At 39.3% G+C, this 22077-nt stretch overlaps 2 protein-coding genes across 2 annotated transcripts; one reads left to right on the top strand and one right to left on the bottom strand.

The window, feature by feature from the left end:
- The first annotated feature begins 3092 nt into the window (after positions 1–3092).
- On the top strand, positions 3093–13981 carry hpcal1 (hippocalcin-like 1). The gene is made up of 4 exons (XM_034231957.1): positions 3093–3664; positions 9733–10221; positions 11789–11894; positions 13323–13981. Exons 2-4 carry the CDS (start codon positions 9844–9846, stop codon positions 13418–13420), a joined length of 582 nt encoding a protein of 193 aa, XP_034087848.1. The 5' UTR covers positions 3093–3664; positions 9733–9843; the 3' UTR covers positions 13421–13981.
- Positions 13904–22031, bottom strand: pdia6 (protein disulfide isomerase family A, member 6). The gene is made up of 13 exons (XM_034231948.1): positions 21838–22031; positions 21387–21528; positions 20683–20740; positions 19128–19254; positions 18428–18531; positions 18176–18309; positions 17652–17766; positions 16874–17014; positions 16413–16497; positions 15771–15843; positions 15531–15689; positions 15349–15445; positions 13904–14585 (listed from the first exon to the last, which is right to left on the bottom strand). The coding sequence occupies exons 1-13, from the start codon at positions 21854–21856 to the stop codon at positions 14508–14510; spliced, it is 1332 nt and encodes a 443-aa protein (XP_034087839.1). The 5' UTR covers positions 21857–22031; the 3' UTR covers positions 13904–14507.
- Between the last annotated feature and the right edge of the window lie 46 nt (positions 22032–22077).

Here is a 22077-nt window from a genome sequence, read left to right as displayed (position 1 = left end):
TTTCTATTAGGGCGGAAGTTGCTTTAAAGATTGAACCCAAAAAAGTTGTGAAAAAAACCTTTTAATATAATGTTTTTATCAAAGTATTTTGCAGTGGACATTTTTGTCTCGAATGACTAATTTGCGTAGTCCAATCGAATGATACCGGAGGGTTAATGCTGCAATCAAGTTAAACCTTGAATTCAGTATCACATGTTCCCTAAATATTGACAGAGAACCATAGAGGGGAGCATTGCCCCTCTCTGTGTTTAATGTAAAGACGGTTAGATCAATATTTGAGGAGTACGTGGGGCTTTTACAGCTGCTGTTATTGCATGTCACCCAATCATGTGAAAACTGTATGTGAGATGGAGGATGGACCGAGGGTCAACATGTTTTCTATGAAGAACTTATACTCTATTTGGCAACATGTCTAGACTTGAATCTAGGTATCTAATCTTTATTTACATCAGCACAGTTGAAACCCTGTCATCCAATACATCAGTCAGATGCCACTGTACATAGTCAAGTAACTAGAAAAATAGTACATTGAGTAGGATTTGTCTCTGAAGTTATTGTAATTGTCTTGTGGAAACACAGTATGGACATTGACCTGCTCACTGTAAGGTAAGATAAACTTAGACTAAAGGATAATAGGTTGCCAAGTTACAATTATTTTTCTTAAGTGCTTTCACATGCCAGTGAAAAATGTGGTTACAAAATGTAATTCCTGTACTCATAAAAGGGGTTAGGCTGTGTTCCAATCTTTCTCATTGTAAAATAATTATATAATTATAATCGCCCAAATTCAATTATAGATTTAAGTAATAAAACTAATTGTGATCAGGCCAAAATGTGATTCTAAGTTTTTTATTTTGTTTTACTTCACAGTAATAAGAACTTTGTCTCTTTTATTTACTCTGTGTGGTAAATAAATTAGCAGCATTAAACATATTCATGCCATGTTTTTGAATTGATTAATGATTATCATTTATAATCTTTTAGTTTGCACAACAAAAATATCATTTTTAGTATTGTATTTGTATTTGTGTGTATGTTGTTGTACTCGTGTTTATGTGTTTTAGTTAGCGTAAAACATGTGTGAATACAAAAGTGATACTACTTGTGGGAAGATATTGTCCCATTAAAACAAACTGCAAGTAGAAATTACACAACATGACACCACTACATCCAAACACAGAATACTCGTTAGTAATTGGCTAAAAGGGACTGTGCCTGTGAACACCCCTAAGTAGCAGACCTGTGTGTCCAACAAAGTTTCCCCATCAGCTAAGCTCAAGCTTTACAACAGACCTATCAACAACTCTACAGCAGAGTGGGGGCTGTCAGTGGCCTCTAGTGGATCATTATGTTTCTGCAGAACAGCACATCAATGTTCCCCCTCCATAAATGAATCCTACATAACTACACGTGCCCATTTTCAATCGGAGCAGTCATTATTTCCTGCTTTATTGTCCTTGAGAAAGACTTAAATGAAATCCTCACTCAATGTTAGCCTTTTTCCTGGATTATATCATCAACTTGCAAATGTATGTGATGTCAAAAGTCCTAGAATTCAGTCTATTTGTAAAAAATAAGAATTACTATTTGATTTAACATACGTTATGTTTTATTGGTCAACTATCCGTTATTCCAGCACTCTCGTGGTGAGCTTTTTAATAAGTAAAGGAGAAAATAAATTTGACAACGGTGTCTCTTTTTGAATAGTCTAAAAAAGGTTTTTAAAAAATGAAAAAACAATTTACTCAAGGTCCACTTATTAGTTTAAAGTTTAAACCGTCATGAGAGTTTGTTCAGCAGTGAGATGATTTTTGTCGATACTTAGTATGTTCAATTATCAAATGCGTACTAGTATTCAATGTTTAACATGATGGTTAATGGATGCCACTGGTTGTAATATTCATTGTTAATTAACATTTTAGTCCATCTATTAGATTTTACAGAGATTTCAACTCTATTGTCATTCTTAAGAACAACACTTACAAGCTAGTTTTCATGGACCATAAGTCAAGTTTTTATTTTATATTGTAGGCTAATTACCTTATATTGGCCTTAATGTGGCTGTTGGGTAACCTTTTAAATGGTTTGTGATGTAGTGGCTGCATGCTAAGCTATTTGTTATATTTTTATTTGGCAAATTGACACTCAATGTATTAGAGAGAGATCCTTCTTTTTGAAGGATGTTGAAACAATGCTTTTCATCCGCTTTACTCCAGCAGCGACAGGCTTGTGACAGTGTTGAGTTACAAGTTGGCAATAGCAACAAAAGCACTGCTTCAAACCCCCCACCTAGTCTGTATTGTACTCACTCTTAGGTAGAGATAAACACTCCATGTGCTAGAAATAGGTGTCAGGCTTCAGGAAGACACACACACACACACACACACACACACACACACACACACACACACACACACACACACACACACACACACACACACACACACACACACACACACACACACACACACACACACACACACACACACACACACACACACACACACACACACACACACACACACACACACACACACACACACACATATATATATACACACACAGTTAATTATTTATCCACTTACTGAAATGCTGACATACACACCGCCCTGCCTGCAGTGTCACTTTAGCCTGAGGTTACTGTCATAGGTAGCTACTGATGGAAAAATGTACATCTTCAGAGGACCTGAGAGATAAATCATACAGGGGAACAATTTAATTAGGTTATACCTTATACCTTTGATGTAATAAATACAGGGTTTTTCATCCCAACACAAGATGATGGTGTTTGTAGGTTGTAATTAATTCCACCAATAAGGCATAATATGAACACATTTGCTACTATAACACGTTCTGTTTATTCTCTCTGTTGTGTACGTTCTCTTTGTACGCAATCATAGGGGTATTACATCAGTATATGATGTCCTAGGCTACTGTAGTTTATCCCAGAATTCCTTATAATCCATTTGTATACTTACTGTTTTACATGGGGTTCTGCATTGTATTGTGTATATTTGGTGAAGTTAATCAGTACATGTCACACTATCAAGATTTTCCCATAAATGTGAACCGTTTATTTGAGATATTGTGCTAATAATAGTCTCCAGTGATAATTTTCCACAGGACGCTGCTGCGACTGTTTCTACGATGGAAGCAGTGAGTGTGGACGGATCCATTCTGTCTTCGGTGGGGGGTTTCCTTTTAGCAAAAGAAGTTGTTAAACCGTCATAAAATACATTTTAGCTAATGACTACATTTACTTTTGACACGTGTTCTCATTCCTTTTATTCCAAATGATGCAGTTATTTCCAGCATTCAGACCAGGAATGTTAAATTGCCTTCGAAGGGAAAATAAAACCCTTTAGTTGTAAAGTGGGGAAGTCGGAAGAAAACCGAGCTCTGTGCCACATCTTCCACTAAACCATAAAGCCGCTACACAGGGGACTGGAGGAAGAATCGACAAATAAGAAACAAAAATAACATTTAGCCTGTTAACATCATCTTGTTTCTGTCTGAAAGTGACACACCGTAGTTACAGCGACTCGAGCATCTTTAATTACTCCCGTGTTGTTTTTTTGTTAAGAGTTTTATCAGTAGGAGGTTCGCTACTTAAAGTTGGCGTGAGTGGGCTTAACCGAAGAGGACTTTTCAACTCCGTTATTAGGTAAGTTTACATCACTTTATATATAAAATACTGCTTAAAGCTATGTCCAGTCATCTCCGGTGCTTCCATATTCTGGTCTGCTGTGGCAATGTGTCCATAACGGAGGAGGCTGTTTATAGGATAAGGGCTACACCCTCCAAACCTCAGAGGTGGTAGAAGTACTCAAATATTGTACTTAAGTAAAAGTACACCAGAGTGTAGGAATACTCTGTTACAAGTAAAAGCCCTGCAATCAAAATGTTACTTAAGTAAAAGTACAAAAGTATTAGCATCAAAATATACTTAAAGTAGCCTACTAAAAGTTAATAATTGTCCCATTCCAGATGATTTTAATTAAATCGATGCATTAAAGTGAATCAAAGCTGGTAAAGATTCAGATACTTTTAATTTGTATACTGCAGGGTAGCTTGTGAATTTTACTCCATGTGTAACTAAAGTCCAATTTAAGTGTTGCTTATAGACATCATTAATCCATATCTGCAAACTAAAGGTTCAAACGTAAATGTAGTAGAGTAAAAGTCTTAATTGGAGTCGGACAGAAGTACAAAGTAGCAATCAATTTAAATACACAAGTAAAGTACAAGTATCTCAAAAGTGTACTCAAGTAAGTACCATACTTCAGTACATTTACTTAGTTACTTTCCACCACTGCCTAGCCTACATCTCACTTCAACTAAAACAGTTTTAAAGTGTTATCCAGCAAAATGATATTGTATTTAAGGCAAGCTTTTTACCTAGCTTGAAACATAATGTAAACCAATACAAATGACATAGTTGATATTCATGCATTCATTTAATTGAAGTCAGAGTAAGGCTGGGCAAGTTTGAAATCATTATCAAAAAACGTATTTAAATGTTCCTTTACTGGTAGGCAGAAGAAGAAGGAGTACTCAGAGTATTTACTTAAGTGAAAGTAGCAATACTACATTGTAAAATCTGGAATTATACATCCCTTAAAACTCTGCATGCTTGCCAGGCAACTCATTTCAACTCATATTTCCCACTTTTTCATCTCCCACTTTTTTAATTCAACACCAATGCCAACATGTGAAGAGTCCATCCAAAAAGAAACATCCTTTCAACCTCACTGGTCAAATAAAAATAACTGTGCTGATTTTCCAGTAATGATCACTTGAGCAACGACTATTAATGATGCATTAAATCATTTTAGTTGATGGTCTGGTTTCTATTAGATTAAACCATTTTTGAAACCAACGTCACACATTTGAAATGCAATCACACCGATTTTCAGATTCATATCCTGACCTGATTGATAGTTACACCGTCTCCCTTTCTTAAGCCTTAGCACTACTATCCTGTTGCCTTGACGACTGGTGTGTCAGGGGACTTAATCCTGAACTACTGCATGTTTTTTTCTGACGCTAGTGCAATGAGACTGCCACGAAGCAGTGCTGTACGTGTGAGATTTTGGAAAACGAATTGTACTCTTTCTTCCTCTAACACTGGACTAATGCCTCACCCACCTGATGCAGTGTTAGCAGCACAGAGCAGTACACACAACTTCAGGCTGCAGTGCTGCTCTGCCTTTCCACTGCACAGCAAGCACACCACACACACCACTACAAATGATGCTTTCTTTCTGTGCACCAAGCTATATCAGTGTTTTCTCTGTCATGTGTTTGCAGAGTTAATTAATAATACATCTTCTGTCAAATCTAGGACTGCAAATAATGAAAACAAATCATAATTTCCTATGGTAAAAGGTTATGGTGGTCTTTAATTGTCTTGTTTAGTTCAACAAACAGTCTCAAAAAGCTTTATGTGATTTATGTGTAGTTTTAACAAACAGTCCAAACCACACATATAATTGTTTTATTATAGACAACCAGGAACTATTTATAAATTAGAAGAAGGAACCTTACAAAATGATTTTCTCAGTTCACTGATAATCAAAAGAGCTACCACTTAATTCTGTCTATTGGCTATATCTATCAATTGTTGTGTTGCCAAACAGCTTGTTTCCTTGAACAGTCAGAAGCTAATAATGAGCTCAATCAGCATGTATCCAAACACACACCCTTCACCTCTCCCTTGTTTCCTTCCTTTGAAATGTCTTCTTCGCTAATACAAGAAGTAATGAGCATCTAGGAAAACAGTGGAGGCCTTCTTTGTTTTGACAAGCCCTTACCCAGGAAATGAGGTGTTCCTAAGAATGGCAAACGGCAGTGAAACTGGCCTGTTTGGGGGTTTACAAGATCTGGGGAGGGGGATACTTGCTGCAATGGAGCCAAATGTGAACCAGTCTCATTAGGAAGGGAACCCGCTGGAAAAAGTGGCCCATACAGTCAGAGCAGGACTGACTATGGGGGTTGGGGACAAGGGGCGAGTTGCTGTGTATTTGAGGGTCATTTCAAACACCAAATCTGGATTTCGAGGGGCTGCTGCGTATCAAACAACACTCACAGACAGCTTCTAAGACAACTTATTCTGCATCTGTTGCAGTGAGAGCGTGATTCTCTCTGTCATGTAGATGTCACAACAATATTTAGCAGTTATTTCTGACCACATTTCAAAATATTTTCCACTGGACACAAGTAGCAACCTTATAAAAAAAATGACTGTCCCAGTTCCCAGCTGTGAAAACATCTAAAACATCCTGTGACGTCTCAAATGCAGGCCTGTGAATACCTAGGAATAAGATTTTACAAGCACGAATGGAAAAAACAACATCGCTTGTCCCCCGTTTTCGATTGGAAGGCTACTTTTTTTGTCCTGCTTTCTCTCATTTTTATTCTAGGATATGAGTAACTCAAGTCCTATGTAATACGCTCTAATTGTAACCCATGATTTGTTTGTGGACATTTTTGTTTAGCTTTAAAGAGCATATTTCAGACGCCAGGAGAATCTCTAAAACTGTTTTGCGAGTTTGTTTTAAACCAACATTCCTTTCACCAGAGAATACTCTATTTTGCTGTTTACTCCCCAAACTATAACTGTCTCCTCTTACAAGCCAACTCTTAATTTAGCAGCAGAGGGCCTTGAAATATCATGGCAGCACGTTTCAGTCTGCCAGCCTGGAATCTTCCGGGTTTCATGTGGTTTTGCGAGTGTGAGGGAAGAAATAGCAACGCCCATATTTGTGTCTGCTCCGACTCAGCACTGAGCTGTCCTGGAAGAGGCCATGTGACCCAGAGCGGAGGAGATGCTGCTGCTTCCTCATCCTGTGTTATGTTAGAGCGGAAGGACGGCGGCCTGCAGGGCAGTGTGGAGTTTATCCCACTACCCTGTTTAAATAGCAGATAGTGATATAAGACTGTGAACGTGAGCGGCCCTTTTATTGGGCTTGGTCAATCCTGCAATGTTAAGCCATAAAGGTTGCCACAGAGTTGGATAAGGCCCCACACAATCGTATGATATTTTAATGCAATAGAAGGCCTTTGCTCTGATTTAAACCAATATCACATCATATATTATATTTTTGTAGGGATTCCGTTGTTTTCCCCCCCAAGCGTTATGGGCTTGGTTTGGCCAAATCTGAACATTTAGCTCAAAGAAAAACAATCTTACAGAGCTTGTAGAATTTAAATCTTGAAACACTTGTAAATGTGATATTATCAAAGTCAAGTCAAAGTCAACTTTATTGTCAATCTTCCAGTTTGTTTGTACAGACAGAGATCGAAATACCGTTTCTCACAATCCCGAACATAAAAACAATGTATATACAAATATGTGTGCAAATATGTATATATATATATACATATACACAGTCAAAGACACATTTTGACATGTGCACACATTAAGACCTAAATAAAAACACAACAATCAATATATACAAAAGTAATTTCAATATTTTTCGAGAATGTACATTAGTGCGAGATTGTCGTTATGGAAATTAAATCACAACCTTTCACACTGCATCGGTTGGTGTTTAGCCTCATTCATTTATGATATCTTGTTTTTGTAGCAATTCCAACATTTATTAAACCTTTTGCCCTTCGCTGAATTGCTGATTTTATAATTGAATATGCACGAATAAGGGAACTGTGGAGGAGAGCTGTATTTAAAGTGCATCTGGTTCCATTGATTTATTTTCCATCCTTAAGCCCCAGTGACATTGTTAAGACTTTGTGTCACTGGCTGCTCCTCAGATCTGCCTCTCACGCTACTCTGTGACTACGATTCATTAAATTGCAGGAAATGACACCCCCGTGTGACAATTATGAGTAATGAGGGCGTCCGTGTGTAAAAAAGAAAACCTCCTCCAAATTCACACTGCGCTCATTTATTCCACGCCCCGATAAAATCGTGCTGTTGCCAATAACACAGGAGTAATGGGATTTCAATAACTGAACGTAAGAGAGCAGCATGGGGATAATACATCTCTCTCTCCCGTAAAGTCATTATACGTAACACAGAAGAGTGGAGGTGTTATTCAGAAGAATGATTATGTAATTGAACCGCTGGTATTAGCTGGAAATAGTTTTTCTTTCTATGTGTCATACTTTTTCCATTCTTTCTTCCTCCCTGCCCCCTCACATCTCTCTTTCTGTCCCTCCCACACACTTAACCAGAGTCGTGTTGTAAAAGATTTGCTCAGGTTTTGCAAAATGTCTTCCTTTGATTTTCAAAAAAAGGATAAGCTGACAAGGGATACTTTTTTTCAATTCTTCAACTCTTACTAAGAAACCAAAATGCTTTCTTCTTATTCGAGAAACAACATCTGCCCCCACCACACTGTTTGTAAACTTAAAAAGCAAAGCAGCACAAAGTGTCCTAACCTTGCTTACTAACGATGTGCATCATCAGTGGGCTGCATGCACACAGTGTCCCATCTAATCCTTATTATGCTGTTATGGCTTTACCCTGGATGTGTTGTGTTTATGCATCCTCATAACCTCAATCATCCGTACCCCTGCACACATGAATAAACCCATTTTGCAGAATATAACCATGGTAACGGATTTAGACAGAAGCCAGAGGTGAATAGGCCCAGGTGGTCAAATGCTTCATTCTCCCTGTTTACATTGGTATTTTTTGTATCCATCATTTGTCTTTCCATCTTCAATCAGTGTCTGAACTCCACCTTTACAGGTTATTGTTGAGCTGAATCAGAATACCTGTATTAGTCCCACAGAGGGGACATGTACATTGTTACAGCAGAAAAGAGCCAAAGACAGCGTAATGTCACCTAAGTATGCATAGAAAAAGTACTAAAGATAAAAAAAGGAAATTATAATAGGAAAGTTACACATTTTACAAAAATACACACCCTGTAACAGTTCTGAGGATTTAGCAGCCAGGTATATATTGTATAGTTTTTAACGGCATATATATTGCACATAGTTGGTATTTAATAATAGATTTTTTATTTTGGTAAGCGTTTTTTTTTTTTTTTTTTTTTTCCAGTTTGTCAACAACATTTTTTTTTTGATAAGCGCTTTTACAGGTGCTCAAAGTCGCTTCACAGAGATAGTGAACAGAAAAGAACAAATAAAGTTAAAGTCACATTAAAATCAAGCAATACAACAACAATCACACATTAAAAGCCAGATTGAAAAGGTGAGTTTTTGTGATTTTTTTGAAGGTGGTGAGGTCAGTGCAGTCTCTGATGGGTTGTGGGAGTGAGTTCCAGAGGGAGGGGGTAGACACGGAGAAGGCTCTGTCCCCCCAGGTTCGGTGCTTGATGCGATCCATTTAACAACAAGATGTGTTATAGTCGGTGTTGTTTTGTGTGAGGGGGTCTACTAGGATGTCTGAACATTTCAGTAACAACAGTCAGTATCAGTCTGACCTTTATTAAAGTGGATTAATTGAGAATTACAATGACCCAGGACACTTGCACCACCTCCACCATGCAGTTAAGGGTCAATAGATGATCACCCTGCAGGAGAATTAATAGTGTATTCACTGAGACGCACACATACTGTAGACACACATATTGTAACCACCTCCTTACATCTTGCTCCAGATTCCTCCCCCAGCCTGGCAGTTCATCAGCACACTTTTTACGATACAACACCGCTGCAAGCTGAGAGAAATTATTGAACCAATGAATGATTTATGATACTCACACAGGGATATTAATGAGCATTGTTGGTCACCTGCAGGAGCAGAGGAGGCAGAGCAGAGGACACGAGGAGAGTAGAAGCACAGAGGAGAAGTGTGAGGAGAAGGTCCACACACCAGCTACCCGCCTGCCGTCCTGAGAGCGCTGAGTCATGGGGAAACAGAACAGCAAGCTGCGGCCCGAGGTCCTGAACGACCTCCGGGAAAACACTGAGTTCACGGACCACGAGCTGCAGGAGTGGTACCGCGGCTTCCTCAAGGACTGTCCCACCGGACACCTGACCGTGGAGGAGTTCAAGAAGATCTATGCCAACTTTTTCCCCTACGGAGACGCCTCGAAGTTCGCAGAGCACGTCTTCCGCACGTTTGACACCAACGGGGACGCCACCATCGACTTCAGAGAGTTCATCATCGCCCTGAGCGTCACGTCCCGCGGCGGGCTGGAGCAGAAGCTGCGCTGGGCCTTCAGCATGTACGACCTGGACGGGAACGGATACATCAGCCGGGCCGAGATGCTGGAGATAGTTCAGGTGAGGATAAACTGTATTCATTTATATATCAATCTGTTGTCTAGTTTGGGTCAATATTCTGCATCTTCTGCGATATAAATGCAACCTGATGAGGCTCTATTAGTACTTCAAATGTTGCTGATATTACACAGTGATTACTCAGATGCTACAAATTACAATATAAATGTTTTGACTAGTTAGCAAATTATTATTTCCACTTATGATGGGTCTTATCAGTACATTTTCAAACAAATATACAGTATATCCATAATCATTTCTATTCATTCCAGACTTAAGGCTACACGAAGAGGTTACTTTCTACAGATTTTAATTCCAAATAAAGCTGCAACTAACTATAACTTTAATCTATGAATCTGATAGATGTCTATTGTCTGATTTAATAGTATAGTATGTCAAAAATATGCAAAGAAAACGATAAAGTCTAGTATTTAATAATAGAAAAAAACAAAAACATAGTATAGTATGTCTAAGAAATAAAAAAATAAAACATAATACAGCATGTCGAATATAGTCAAACAAACGACATATGTTGGGTACTATGTTGTTTGTATCGGCAAACAAAACAACATAGTAAATGGTATCTCAAAATATATTCATTGATCATATTCAGTTTACTAAAACATACATTAGGGCTGCTCGATTATGGCAAAAATCATAATCTCGATTATTTGGGTCAATAATCGATATCAGGATTATTAAAAACGATTATCCATATACTTTGAAAACATCCATTTATTGGAAAAAACTGTTGATTACCCTGAACTTTAAGTATAATTCAACTGGAAAACCAATACATAACAAATAATAATAATCGTTTTATTTCGATTATGTTGTTTTCATAATCGTTGCAAGCCAAAATCGTGATTGCGATTCAAATACGATGAATTGAGCAGCCCTAACATACATACAAAAAGCCAACCCTCACATCTCAGCTGCTGAGGACTTCTTAATACATTTGCTGCTAAATGACTGAAATAATTAATCAATTATCAGAAGAGCAGTTTCCAAATATGGATTCATCCACTACTGGTCTCAGAGCTTTCTGTGTTGAGACTGTTTTAGAGGTCATTTTCTGATATGTTCTCCTCACATCATGGATGCAGGCTGCCCCCTCTGTTTTCTTTCTTATCTCTATGGCTATATTTACTCTCCCAATATGGTGAGCCGAGCAGCCTGCAGCCCCAAATCAATATTGGCTCAGTACGTTGTTTGTGGATACAAATGAATGTGCAAAAAACTCACCAGAGCTTGTGTTATCAGTGAATGCTTTCTGTTTTTCCACAACACCTCTCACATCCCAGACCTTAACATGATTCTGAAAAAGTGTTTAGCTGTAAAAGATACAAATAGATGCATCTGAGAAATGTTCACAGCAGGATGAGCTTCAGTTGCCAAAGCAGCATCATTACCAGGTAGCAACAGAAAGCAGGTCAAAGCTTTCAGACAGACAGATGTAACAAGCGAGTCAGGTGGGAACACTTCTTTTGTATCTTCTGTTCCTAAAAGCTTCACCAGACGACACAATAAAGATGCACATAACAGCAATCATTTCCACTCCTCTCTGTAGGCAATTTACAAGATGGTGTCATCAGTGATGAAGATGCCCGAGGATGAATCGACCCCGGAGAAAAGGACGGACAAGATCTTCAGACAGATGGACATTGACAATGATGGTAAGAATAGGAGAAGTTGATTATATTTTTTCGTAAAAATAAGTAGTAAGAAGTGAATACTTACCCAAACCGACCCTTTAAAGTTGGACATAAATATTCATACTTTTTACCCCAGTGTAAACAGGCAAAACAACCCATCATGACATGTAGCCTGTCTTAGTGCCTTCCTCTTCGATCACCCATCTCACGTCCATTCTGTATTGTTGTTTAAATTAAAATACAACATCAACTTTTCAATTTTCTTAAATGGAATGATCTTTGACATTAAACAATTACCACCACAGAGCAGGTTTCAAAACAACAGGACATTTGGAAGATGGAGGACAGAGAGACACTGACAGAGAATAGGACGTCATGTGACATAACATGACTCAGCAGATAATTAACAGCCTTTTGCATCTCTGCCTGCTGAGCCAGCTCCATGTCAGAGGCTTGATATTTCGTGTGAAAAGGTGATGCCGTGGACTTAACCCTTTCACAAGCTGTAAGATATTTAGAGCCACTCCTCTGACATTGGGCAGTGTGTGTTGAAGCAGGAGGTTCAGGAAGTCTGGAGGTCAAACTGTGTGTCTGAAGTTTAATAAGATCAGCAGACCAGGCCTGGGGGCACAGCTGTAGCCGACACGCCTTCCTAATGCATTTACACAGATGCTGTGTGACGGAGAGCGGTATTTATTTTTAAACTAATCACGGTCAACTGTTGCATTTTATCTTTGTGGTCGAACACTCAAACAAATGATGCAATATTGCAATATGCTGACTATTGGTCGGTGGAACACACTACCAATATACAAGATATATTGAAAAGTGTTACTATTAAACCATACCGAGTAACTATGCCGGGCTTTTGTAGTTTTTATTTCATTTCTATCTTTATTTGTGTTGCTTCCAAAGAATATTTAGTTACCCCCTGTTTATAATCTAATCTAAAAATCCATATGATATTTCTAATTAATAATATGATTTCAATATTATAGTTTTTATTTCTATTGGAATTCTTCTGCTATAATTTGATACAAATAATTTGAAATATATGTCATGATCTTACAAACAGAGTTGGAACCAGTAATATTGATATATAAAATAAAATACAGATTGTTCTCAAGTCAGTGCTGATAATCAGTGCACCCTAACATACCCTGAATTATAAGACTCAGCTGCAGGTTGATTTGTCAGCTATACATGACTCAATTATTCAGTCATAACATGTCACTGCAAGTTCATTGTTATTTATTTTCTAAGTGTAGCACACTTTGTCTTTGCTGTTATCTGGGGCAGCAGAGAATATGTTGAAGGCACCAACGCCTGAAATAACCATCAGAGGTTTTCCTGCTAGGTGTCGGAGGCTTTTTTCTGCGTGACTCATCCGTCCATCACACGCTCCACTGCCTGCGACTGAATCCTTTATTCTGGGTCTCTGCTTCACAGGTAGACTGTCTTTGGAGGAGTTCATTAAAGGCGCCAAGAGCGACCCGTCTATTGTCAGACTGCTGCAGTCGGATCAGGGAGCCTCTCGTCAGTTCTGAGGAGGAAAGAGACAATAACACACACACTCTGAAACACAATCCGACCCCCTCACCAGACAATCCTTTCCTTTTTCAAACACTCCTTGTCTTATTGTTTACATGAATGAATACTTCTCTTTTGTCAATGTGGCCCCCTCTCTGTGGACTGACGTGCTTCAGTGGAGGTATTTTTCTATATCGCTTTTTCCAAAGCTCCCTTGCCTTGAAATGGCTTTGACCTGTTCTCCTTAAGTGAAGTGCCATATCATATATTTATACTGACTTGATAATATGCTTGCAAGTATTATCAATCCCATTATGTTACACCAAGAGGAAACTAATTATCACTCCTTATAATTTCAACTTTACCTGTGTTGATAAACGGCTCGTTGTTGTTCAGGATGTCACGTTGCTCTTCTGGACAACTTCTACATTTGGTATTGCATGCGCTCTGTGATGAGATTTCTGATTTTGTAACAGTTTACGTAAATAAGGAGGCTGTGATTGTTTTTAGCTGTTTTTATTTTTGTAACAAAAATGTTGTTTTCACACAATGAAATAAAGTCGTGTAAGAAAAATCTACACAAGAAGTCCCACGATATCCCCTTGTCCTGGAAAGACATGATGTAAAACCCAACAAGACTCACTTACGGGTTGAAAAAAGAGAACAAAAAGATATAAGTCACATTAGGGTTGATTATTGAAGTGTTACTTTGACAAGTCCACATTTTAAAATGTTAAGGGGGGCTGAGGAGGGGAGAGGGGAACAGTGTTTGAAAAAGACTTGAATGAACGACTGAAATGCCACATTCAGAACCTCCTCCCTCCTCTCCTCAGCTGGGGGCGGCCGTTTAAATCAGCGATGTTCAGCAGGTATGTGAGGCAGGGGTCACTCCAGGGAGACGACACAGCGCCCCCCCTCCCTCCTGGTCCTGTGTGATTGACAGATGTGAGAAACGGCAGGTGTCTCGTGTCTTTTCTGGAAAATTTCAGTAACTGGGCGACCGGGCCTCCCATTCGTCCACAGGAGAGAGGAGGCGGGTCGCACAGGACCGGATCAGACCAGATTCCACCTGCCGGCCTGGATCAGGTCCCGCACCGTTTGGGCTCATAACTCAATTTTAGACAAAAAGTCATCATCATCCAGGTCGACGTCACTGAGGTCGTAGTCGTCCTCCTCGGGAAGCTGCAGAATATAATCAAAGACAACTGTTAGCAAAGCGTGGGATTGGAATTTCACTTCTAATAAAAACAAATCCAAATTAGCAGATCTTTAAAAAAGAGAAAATAACTCTTAAACTGAGACAAATGACCACACATGGACTTTTCAAAAAGAAACAAAATGTAGAGAACTCCCAACTACCATATTACATAATCATGATTTATTGATATCCTGATTTGTTCTTCTGTGTGCATGAATGCAGCAAGGAGCAGGTAGAGGTAGCTAAGGCTGAAGCAGTGCGTATTAAATCCCCCCTCTGATGTCTTTCAGGCATGACACTCATTTTCGTCAGCTTTCTTGACTTTGCCGCAGGTCAGGACTATACACTGACTGGCATTTAACTACACTGACGACTTTTCTTTAATAACATACAATACTATGACTTTTGATGACCTACCCTACTATATTTAGATTTTTTTGGCATACTTTATATTTATTGTATGGTATTTTTATGACATACCATAGCCTACCATGAGTTTACTCAACATTGTTGAGGTTATCTTGTCTGAATAATCTTTAGTGGAGTGCTCAAGACCCGGTCGTCTGATTAATATAACAAGAGCTGGCATTTTTTTGCTTTGCAGAAAGGTATAGTAAAACTAATGTATAATAAAGAAAACATACAGTATCTGCCCAGCTTCAAGCTTTCTGTCAAACAGCTGTAACCCTTTTGTCATTAGTTTTCCATCTTTGCCCATCATGTGATTTCTGGTCTGATCCCACTCACCTGTCCATCTTTGCCATCCCATGGTGCAACAGTGTGAACTTTGGGCATGGACCCATTTCCCAGAGTGGCAGTGGAGCCACGGCCCACAGAAAGCTCCCTGAAGAGAACATGAGCAACATCATTCAGCTTTGAGGCGTCATTTTATTTTGATATTTTTGTAATGCTAAAAAAAGAAAATGTACCTGAGGAACTCATGAATGCCCGTCTCACTGAAGGAGCCTCTGAGCAGAGCGAACTTCATCTTGCGAGAGTTGATGGCGGCCATGGCCGGGTAACCAAAGCCTCCGATCCCCAGAGCGGCCTCCAGATCCATCTGAGTGCCCGCCTCCGTCCACAGCCAGCTGATAGAGAGACAGAGACTATTAGCCACAGTCATAAGAGGTCATTTGTATAAAAACCTGTGACTGATCTATCATTCTTACCCCCAACTCTTCTTCTTGTACTTCTCTGCCATCTTCGTCATCACCTCCAGGTATCCGTTTCTACCTGCTGCACCTGGTGAGATACAAACACAGAGGATGGTGAGCGATTGAGTCAAGAATTGTTTGCAATAGATCTCAGCAGTTATTGGATTAGCTATTGAATAACACAGTATAACAATTAAACAAGTTTGAGCTGAAAAAACACAAGGTAATTAATCATCTTAAAGTTATGAAATGCTTTGTTTTTATTCAGTGTCAAAATCTCAAAGATCTCGGTTGCGTTCGCTTTAGCGCCATCTATGGTGATACGTGTTGATTTAAGGTTTATTTTTAGATCTCACTTTTAATAGTTATTTAAGTTTGATTGTCTGTCGTCTCTTTCACTTGCAACTCTAGCAGATACTGAAAAGAAAGCGGGAGTTGTGTGTTTTTTCCTGGAATATCATCACAGACATCTAGTACGTAATACTGCAAATACAAGAGCTTTCGTCAGCGGGCCGTAGCCTCAATTAGCAACATTTACCTCTTTCTACAAGAGTGACTTAACAGATATTTCTTTAGGTGAAATTCTAGAGATCAGTACTTAAGGTTATTTTCTGAACGGTACAACATGTTGAGGGTGAGAGTTGTGTCTGGTCTCACCTGTGTCCAGGATGTGGGGCAGGACACCGATTACACACAGCTGACTGTCCACACAGGTCTTCTTCAATGTGTCTTCACTGAGGATCTGAGAAAAAACATTAACATTATAAACTGATTTAGTTTAACTGATTCATGTATAGACAGACAGACATCAAAGGGTCGAACCATGAGATTGTTTCCCCCTTTGATGTCTCTGTCTTTAGTGTGTTATCGTGCAACACTTCACAGATATATAATATTTATTTTTGTTTGACTGGAATGTTTAATTGCTGGTAGAATGAACTTTAGTTTAATCAACTAAGTAGCACAATATATTTTAAAAAGCATTAAAAAAAGCAAAAAATATCACCTCGAGATGATTTACTTTTGCCTTTCTAGACCACTTTTCTGAATATAGTCTAATCTCAGCACTATAAACTTTCATCCACCAATGTATGACGCAAGAACGCGAGTGCACTGACCTCCAGCAGCTCAGGAGGAGGAGCGTGGTCGGAGAACAGCTCCAAAGCCCTGGCGATGATGTCTCCTCGGGTGCGACCTCCCTGGAAGTCTTCGGGCTCCTCCCCTTTACGGAAGATCTTGATGGTGGGGAATCCACGGATCTACAAATACAAGACACATATATTTTTCCAGTGCTGCAAATAAATGCCATTGATTCAGTTGCTCATTAATAATAAACTAGAGATTCAGCATTGGTAAAATACCCTTTCATTTATGTTGATGTTGCAATGATTGCTTAAACTAAAATGTTATCAGTAGCTGGAACAACATGACATTGAGCAAGAAATAAAAAAGTACAGAAAAAAAAAATCATTAACAAGTTAGATTTCCTCATGCCTGATTGAAAATACATGTTCTGACTTACTGCACACCTGGTTTAAATCGCTTTGTTCTCTCAGTAACAGATTTATTGTTCTTAAAGTCTATGTTTGAGTTTATATAAAAAAACAACAACACTCATTTAACTATTTAGTAACAAGATTTCAGATTAGACCATCAGGGATGATTAAATGTCAAACCCACTCATGCAAACAGATCTGACAGCTTGTGTAACAGCTCGGTGACAAGTTCAGACTAATTTGGCTATTTAATTTTTGTTTAACCTAAACCAAGGTTAAAAGCATAATTCGCAACTGTGGCCAACATGTATCATGAAAAAGGAGGACGTTCTAACTTTTCTTTGACTTTCATTACAGTAGTTGTTGTCAGAACTTTGCCCCACAGTGACTCCTCACTCACCCCGTAGCGGCCGGACACCGCCTGGTGGACGGTAGCGTCCATCGCTCCGAGGCGAACTTTGCCCTTGGTCTGCTCCATCACTGCTGAGGCTGCAGCTGTCCACTCAGGCTCCAGGCTGCAGACCACACAAGAGAGCAATGCTTAAAACACACGCACACACACACTATGATATACTGAAAGGAATAATTCAGCAGTAAAGAATTTTTTATTATAAATAAGACGTTTTCTTTCTTAAACATCTGCTTCTGAAATGCTGCCCTCCAACGTAGAAAAAGTTCCAGAGTGGTGTCACATTAAAAGAAATAAAAACAGCTCAGATCTCAGAAACAGTTTTAATGAAGATAATAGTCTACTGAATAATACTTCCAACAGTGTTGTCAATCTGGTCCGTGGAATATCCAGATGTACTGGGCCATTTTATCCAGAAAGAAACATTGCTTAGTCTATCGAACAACGCATTTTAGTTCTTCGAGAAGCACAAACAAACCGTGATTAGCTCTGCAGTATTTGGACACCATACTCACTTTTTGCAGTGTCCACACCAGGGGGCGAAGAACTCCACCAGCCACACTTCCTCACCCTGCAGCACCATCTTGTCAAAGTTGTCATCAGTGAGCTCGACCACATCCTGCTTGCTGCCAGCACCACCCCCACCGCTCTGTTGGGAGGCAGTGGAGAGTCACTCATCAATGCTGTCAGAAGTGTTTGATCTTATTCATTTTAAATAATGAGTCTGCGTCAGAAATGTCCTCCCCAGGATCCCTGCTGGAGCTCACCTGTTTGTACCCGGAGCCGCCGGACTTTCCGCTCAGCCGGTCCTTCACTAGACTGTTCAGAGACTTCATCGCTCCGTCCACGATGGCTTGGCTAGTGCGACCCCCTGCAGAGCAAAGAGATGCAGAGCTCAGTTAATCCAACCAAAAATGTATTATAGAAACTTAAAGACTTTGTTACAATAAACATTAACAAGGCCTGGGACCCCCCTGGCAGTGACTACTATCCACCCCATACAAACATTAAATTAAATGCACATCATGCAAACAATATCTTGTTCTTTATAATACTGTAAATCCTGCACAACCCCCTTGAACATCTGCACAGTTCTGCTCCACAATACCTCTTTTTAAATCTGCAAAGTTCTCCACTTTGAATATAGTATGTGTACGGTATTCAGTTTCTTGTATATTTTGTGTGAAAATGTTCTTTATTTTTATTTGTTACAATAGTCGTAAAAAAATGTTTATAATGGCACCATATTTTGCCTGTGTCTTTGTATGCACAATTTACACCGAAGCAAATTCCTTGTATGTGTAAACCTACTTGGTAATAAACCGGATTCTGATAACTCCAACATTTAGAAAATACCCTAAAAAGGCAATTACGTTTTTCGACTCATTTCGTAAGAGGAAACAGCTTTTAGCAGCGCCTGATAAGGTTACTCTAGATTCGAAGATGGTGCAGAGGTGTCGAGTGTACCTTGGTAGTCCTCTGGCTTGTTCTTATTGGCTCCGAAGACCTTGATGGTGGGGAAACCTTTGACGCCAAACTGGCTCCCCAGTGACTTGTGCTGGTCTGCATCCACGGCCCCAACCTTCACGATACCCTGAAGGATTTCAGAACAGACACGTTGGAGAGTGCAGTCTCAACTTTTAATTACAGCAAGCTTGTTATTCATTTCCTCACAGAACATTGGTGTGCTGATTCACAAACTCTGGAAGTGACGCATCGATAAACAGTAACAAGTGCCACAATCACTTATGTATGCAGGATCTGTCCACGCATACAATATTGTTTGGATAGATAAAATCCGAGGTGATAACTATGTGCGGAAAAGCACATTCCATGAAATAAAGAATGAATAATATTAACTTTCAAATAAGAACAAAGACTCACTAATATTTGACTACAGTCCCATATCTGCCCACGCCTGTTTGCTGTTATTCTCACTGCTGAGCTACAAACTTCTAAAACACTCGTAGGGGGAACAGAGCTGTGAACCTCGCAATCGGGATGCATCTTCAATGTTGTCTTTGCCGTGAGTGAAATAAACAATACCTCTAGCTTATCTGATCCCATTATATCTTCCTTATTCAATTAGTTTTTCATGTCTGCAATTATCTATGGAAAGTACATCGTCTAACCCAGGGGTTCCCAACCTTTTCTCCCAAGAGCCCCCCCAAATGACTCCTGTTGGAAGTTGAGCCACCCTCCCCCCCGCAACAGCGGTAATTAAAGTTGAAAAGTCTCAAAAATGCTACAACTACTGTCACCAACTGGATGAATGTGAAGTATTTTGTTAAAGGACAATGAAAGCGTAATTAAGGAGCACTATTGGGGTGACTTTGATGGTTATTGGACTCAGGATTAATTAATTTGGATTCCCGCTGTATGAAGAAATTAAAAGGACGGCGCAAGTGGAAAAAATTCACAAAGGGACTAAACGGTTTAAAATACATGCTCAAAGTAAACCGGATTTTGCCGATGTGTTTATGTGGATTCAAAAGTCGTAAATAATCTACAAAATGGAGGAGACCGATCTGATCGGAGCAACTGTGACAAATAATCTGAAACCGGCGTGGACAATGACTATGTTTTAAAAATGCGCTTATCCAGACAAGCCTGGTTTGGATACTTTACGGGCAGAAGAAACATTTCTATTAAATAAAAAATTATACATTTCTGTCTTTTTATGCTTTTATTAGCTACAGTACTAACTTGAATTTTTATTAAAATTAATTAATCAATTTTTTTAAATATTGTAATGTAGAGACAAGGCTTTTAGCGACAATTATGTATTGCGTTACAATTACATGTAAGAATTTTTTTAAAAAAAAAGTCTAAATATGATATTTGGCCTCAAATCATCTGAGGCCTGGCTCACCCCCTGCGATCTTACCAAGGGGGGCGCGCTGACCAGGTTGGGAACCACTGGTCTAACCCGTATGAGTCATATAGCTAATTGCGGTAAACAAAACGTACTGATATTTTATTTGACTGGTAAATGTCAGATGGCCTGAGGCGTTTTGTTCACCTTGAGGGTAGTGGCAGCCTTCTTCCAGTCAGCAGTCAGACTCTGACAGTGACCACACCTGTGGTGATGAACAAGAGAAGAAAGGGGGTTGAATAACATTGATGGTTAGTGATTAATTACAATAGAAATACCAAAATAAATGACTGAATATCAACACACCCTGTATTTATAGAACACATTTCACTTTCTGTTAACATGCTTAGGAATGTAAATCTCCTGGATACTTGGATACTTGTTCACTTCACAATTGACTTCGCTCTTGGTATATAAAGTATTTTATGGTCCCTTTTATTGCCACTGAATAAATATGCAACATAATTGTTCATGTTATTGACCTGGCAGATTCTTCCCATGACAGCCATGTTATCCAAATTAAATCAAAAAGGGACACTTTTCAGAAGAAAGTCATTTTCTTCAGTGTGTGTAAGCATGTTGTCTACTTCTACCTATTGTATAACCCATTGAATATTGTTTATATGCTGTGCCATTATATCCTGCACTTTGAATTACCTGAAAAGAAACTTAGATGTAAATGCAATCTGACCAAATGAGGAACTACCAGTCTCCACAGATCATATGGTTAATGTTTCTATGAGGAGGAGCAACTACAATAAGTGAAAACTATGGCCCCTGTGCCACTACCAGGTTGATCTGAGGACACTTGTTGCTACTGAATATTGGCCACCAAAGTTACATGGACTCACCAGGGAGCGTAAAACTCAATCAGCCACAGACTGTCACTCTGGAGCACCTCCTTGTTGAAGTTGGAGGGGTTGAGCTCAACAACATCATCACTGGCTGAGTAAAAGGCTTGGGCAGAGAGGACTAGGGAGCAGCCCAGCACTCCTGAGGACAAGGGAGACAACACGGTTTACTTAACAATGCATGCTCAAACGTGTCCAAGGAATGGTCTTGGCACTGAAATGACATTGTAAGGCTATTATACACATCTTATATGCAGAATGATGTAACAGCAAGTGAAATTGGCATATATTTATCAATTGATTCAACGATAACGCAGGCCTGGCACTGTTCTGTGCACTTAGCTATTCGAGCTAACCACAGAAGCCTAAACACCCCAGCACACCTCACGTTAAAACATTAACAAAACTACTTTAATTACAGGAAATAAGTTACATGAATTATTTCACTCACCAAGTATAAACGATTTCATGGTTAATAGCTGCTCTCTGCAAGGCTTCTGTGTTAGAAACTGCTGCCGCTGCTTCCCTCAGAAAAAGTACATCGGAAAAGCTCACCGTGGCCCACGCTGATTGGTCCACAGGCGGCGACGCTGCGCCTCAGCCAATCAGCGAACGCCGTGTAGTTTAAGGGGAACCGGTACGCTGAAGACAAGTGGAGGATAAAGAAGGGAGCATGTAAATTGCATCCGTG

Source organism: Gymnodraco acuticeps, unplaced genomic scaffold (genome assembly GCF_902827175.1).
Source record: "Gymnodraco acuticeps unplaced genomic scaffold, fGymAcu1.1, whole genome shotgun sequence".
Classification (NCBI taxonomy): domain Eukaryota; kingdom Metazoa; phylum Chordata; class Actinopteri; order Perciformes; family Bathydraconidae; genus Gymnodraco; species Gymnodraco acuticeps.
This window is presented reverse-complemented; position numbering and strand designations above follow the sequence as displayed.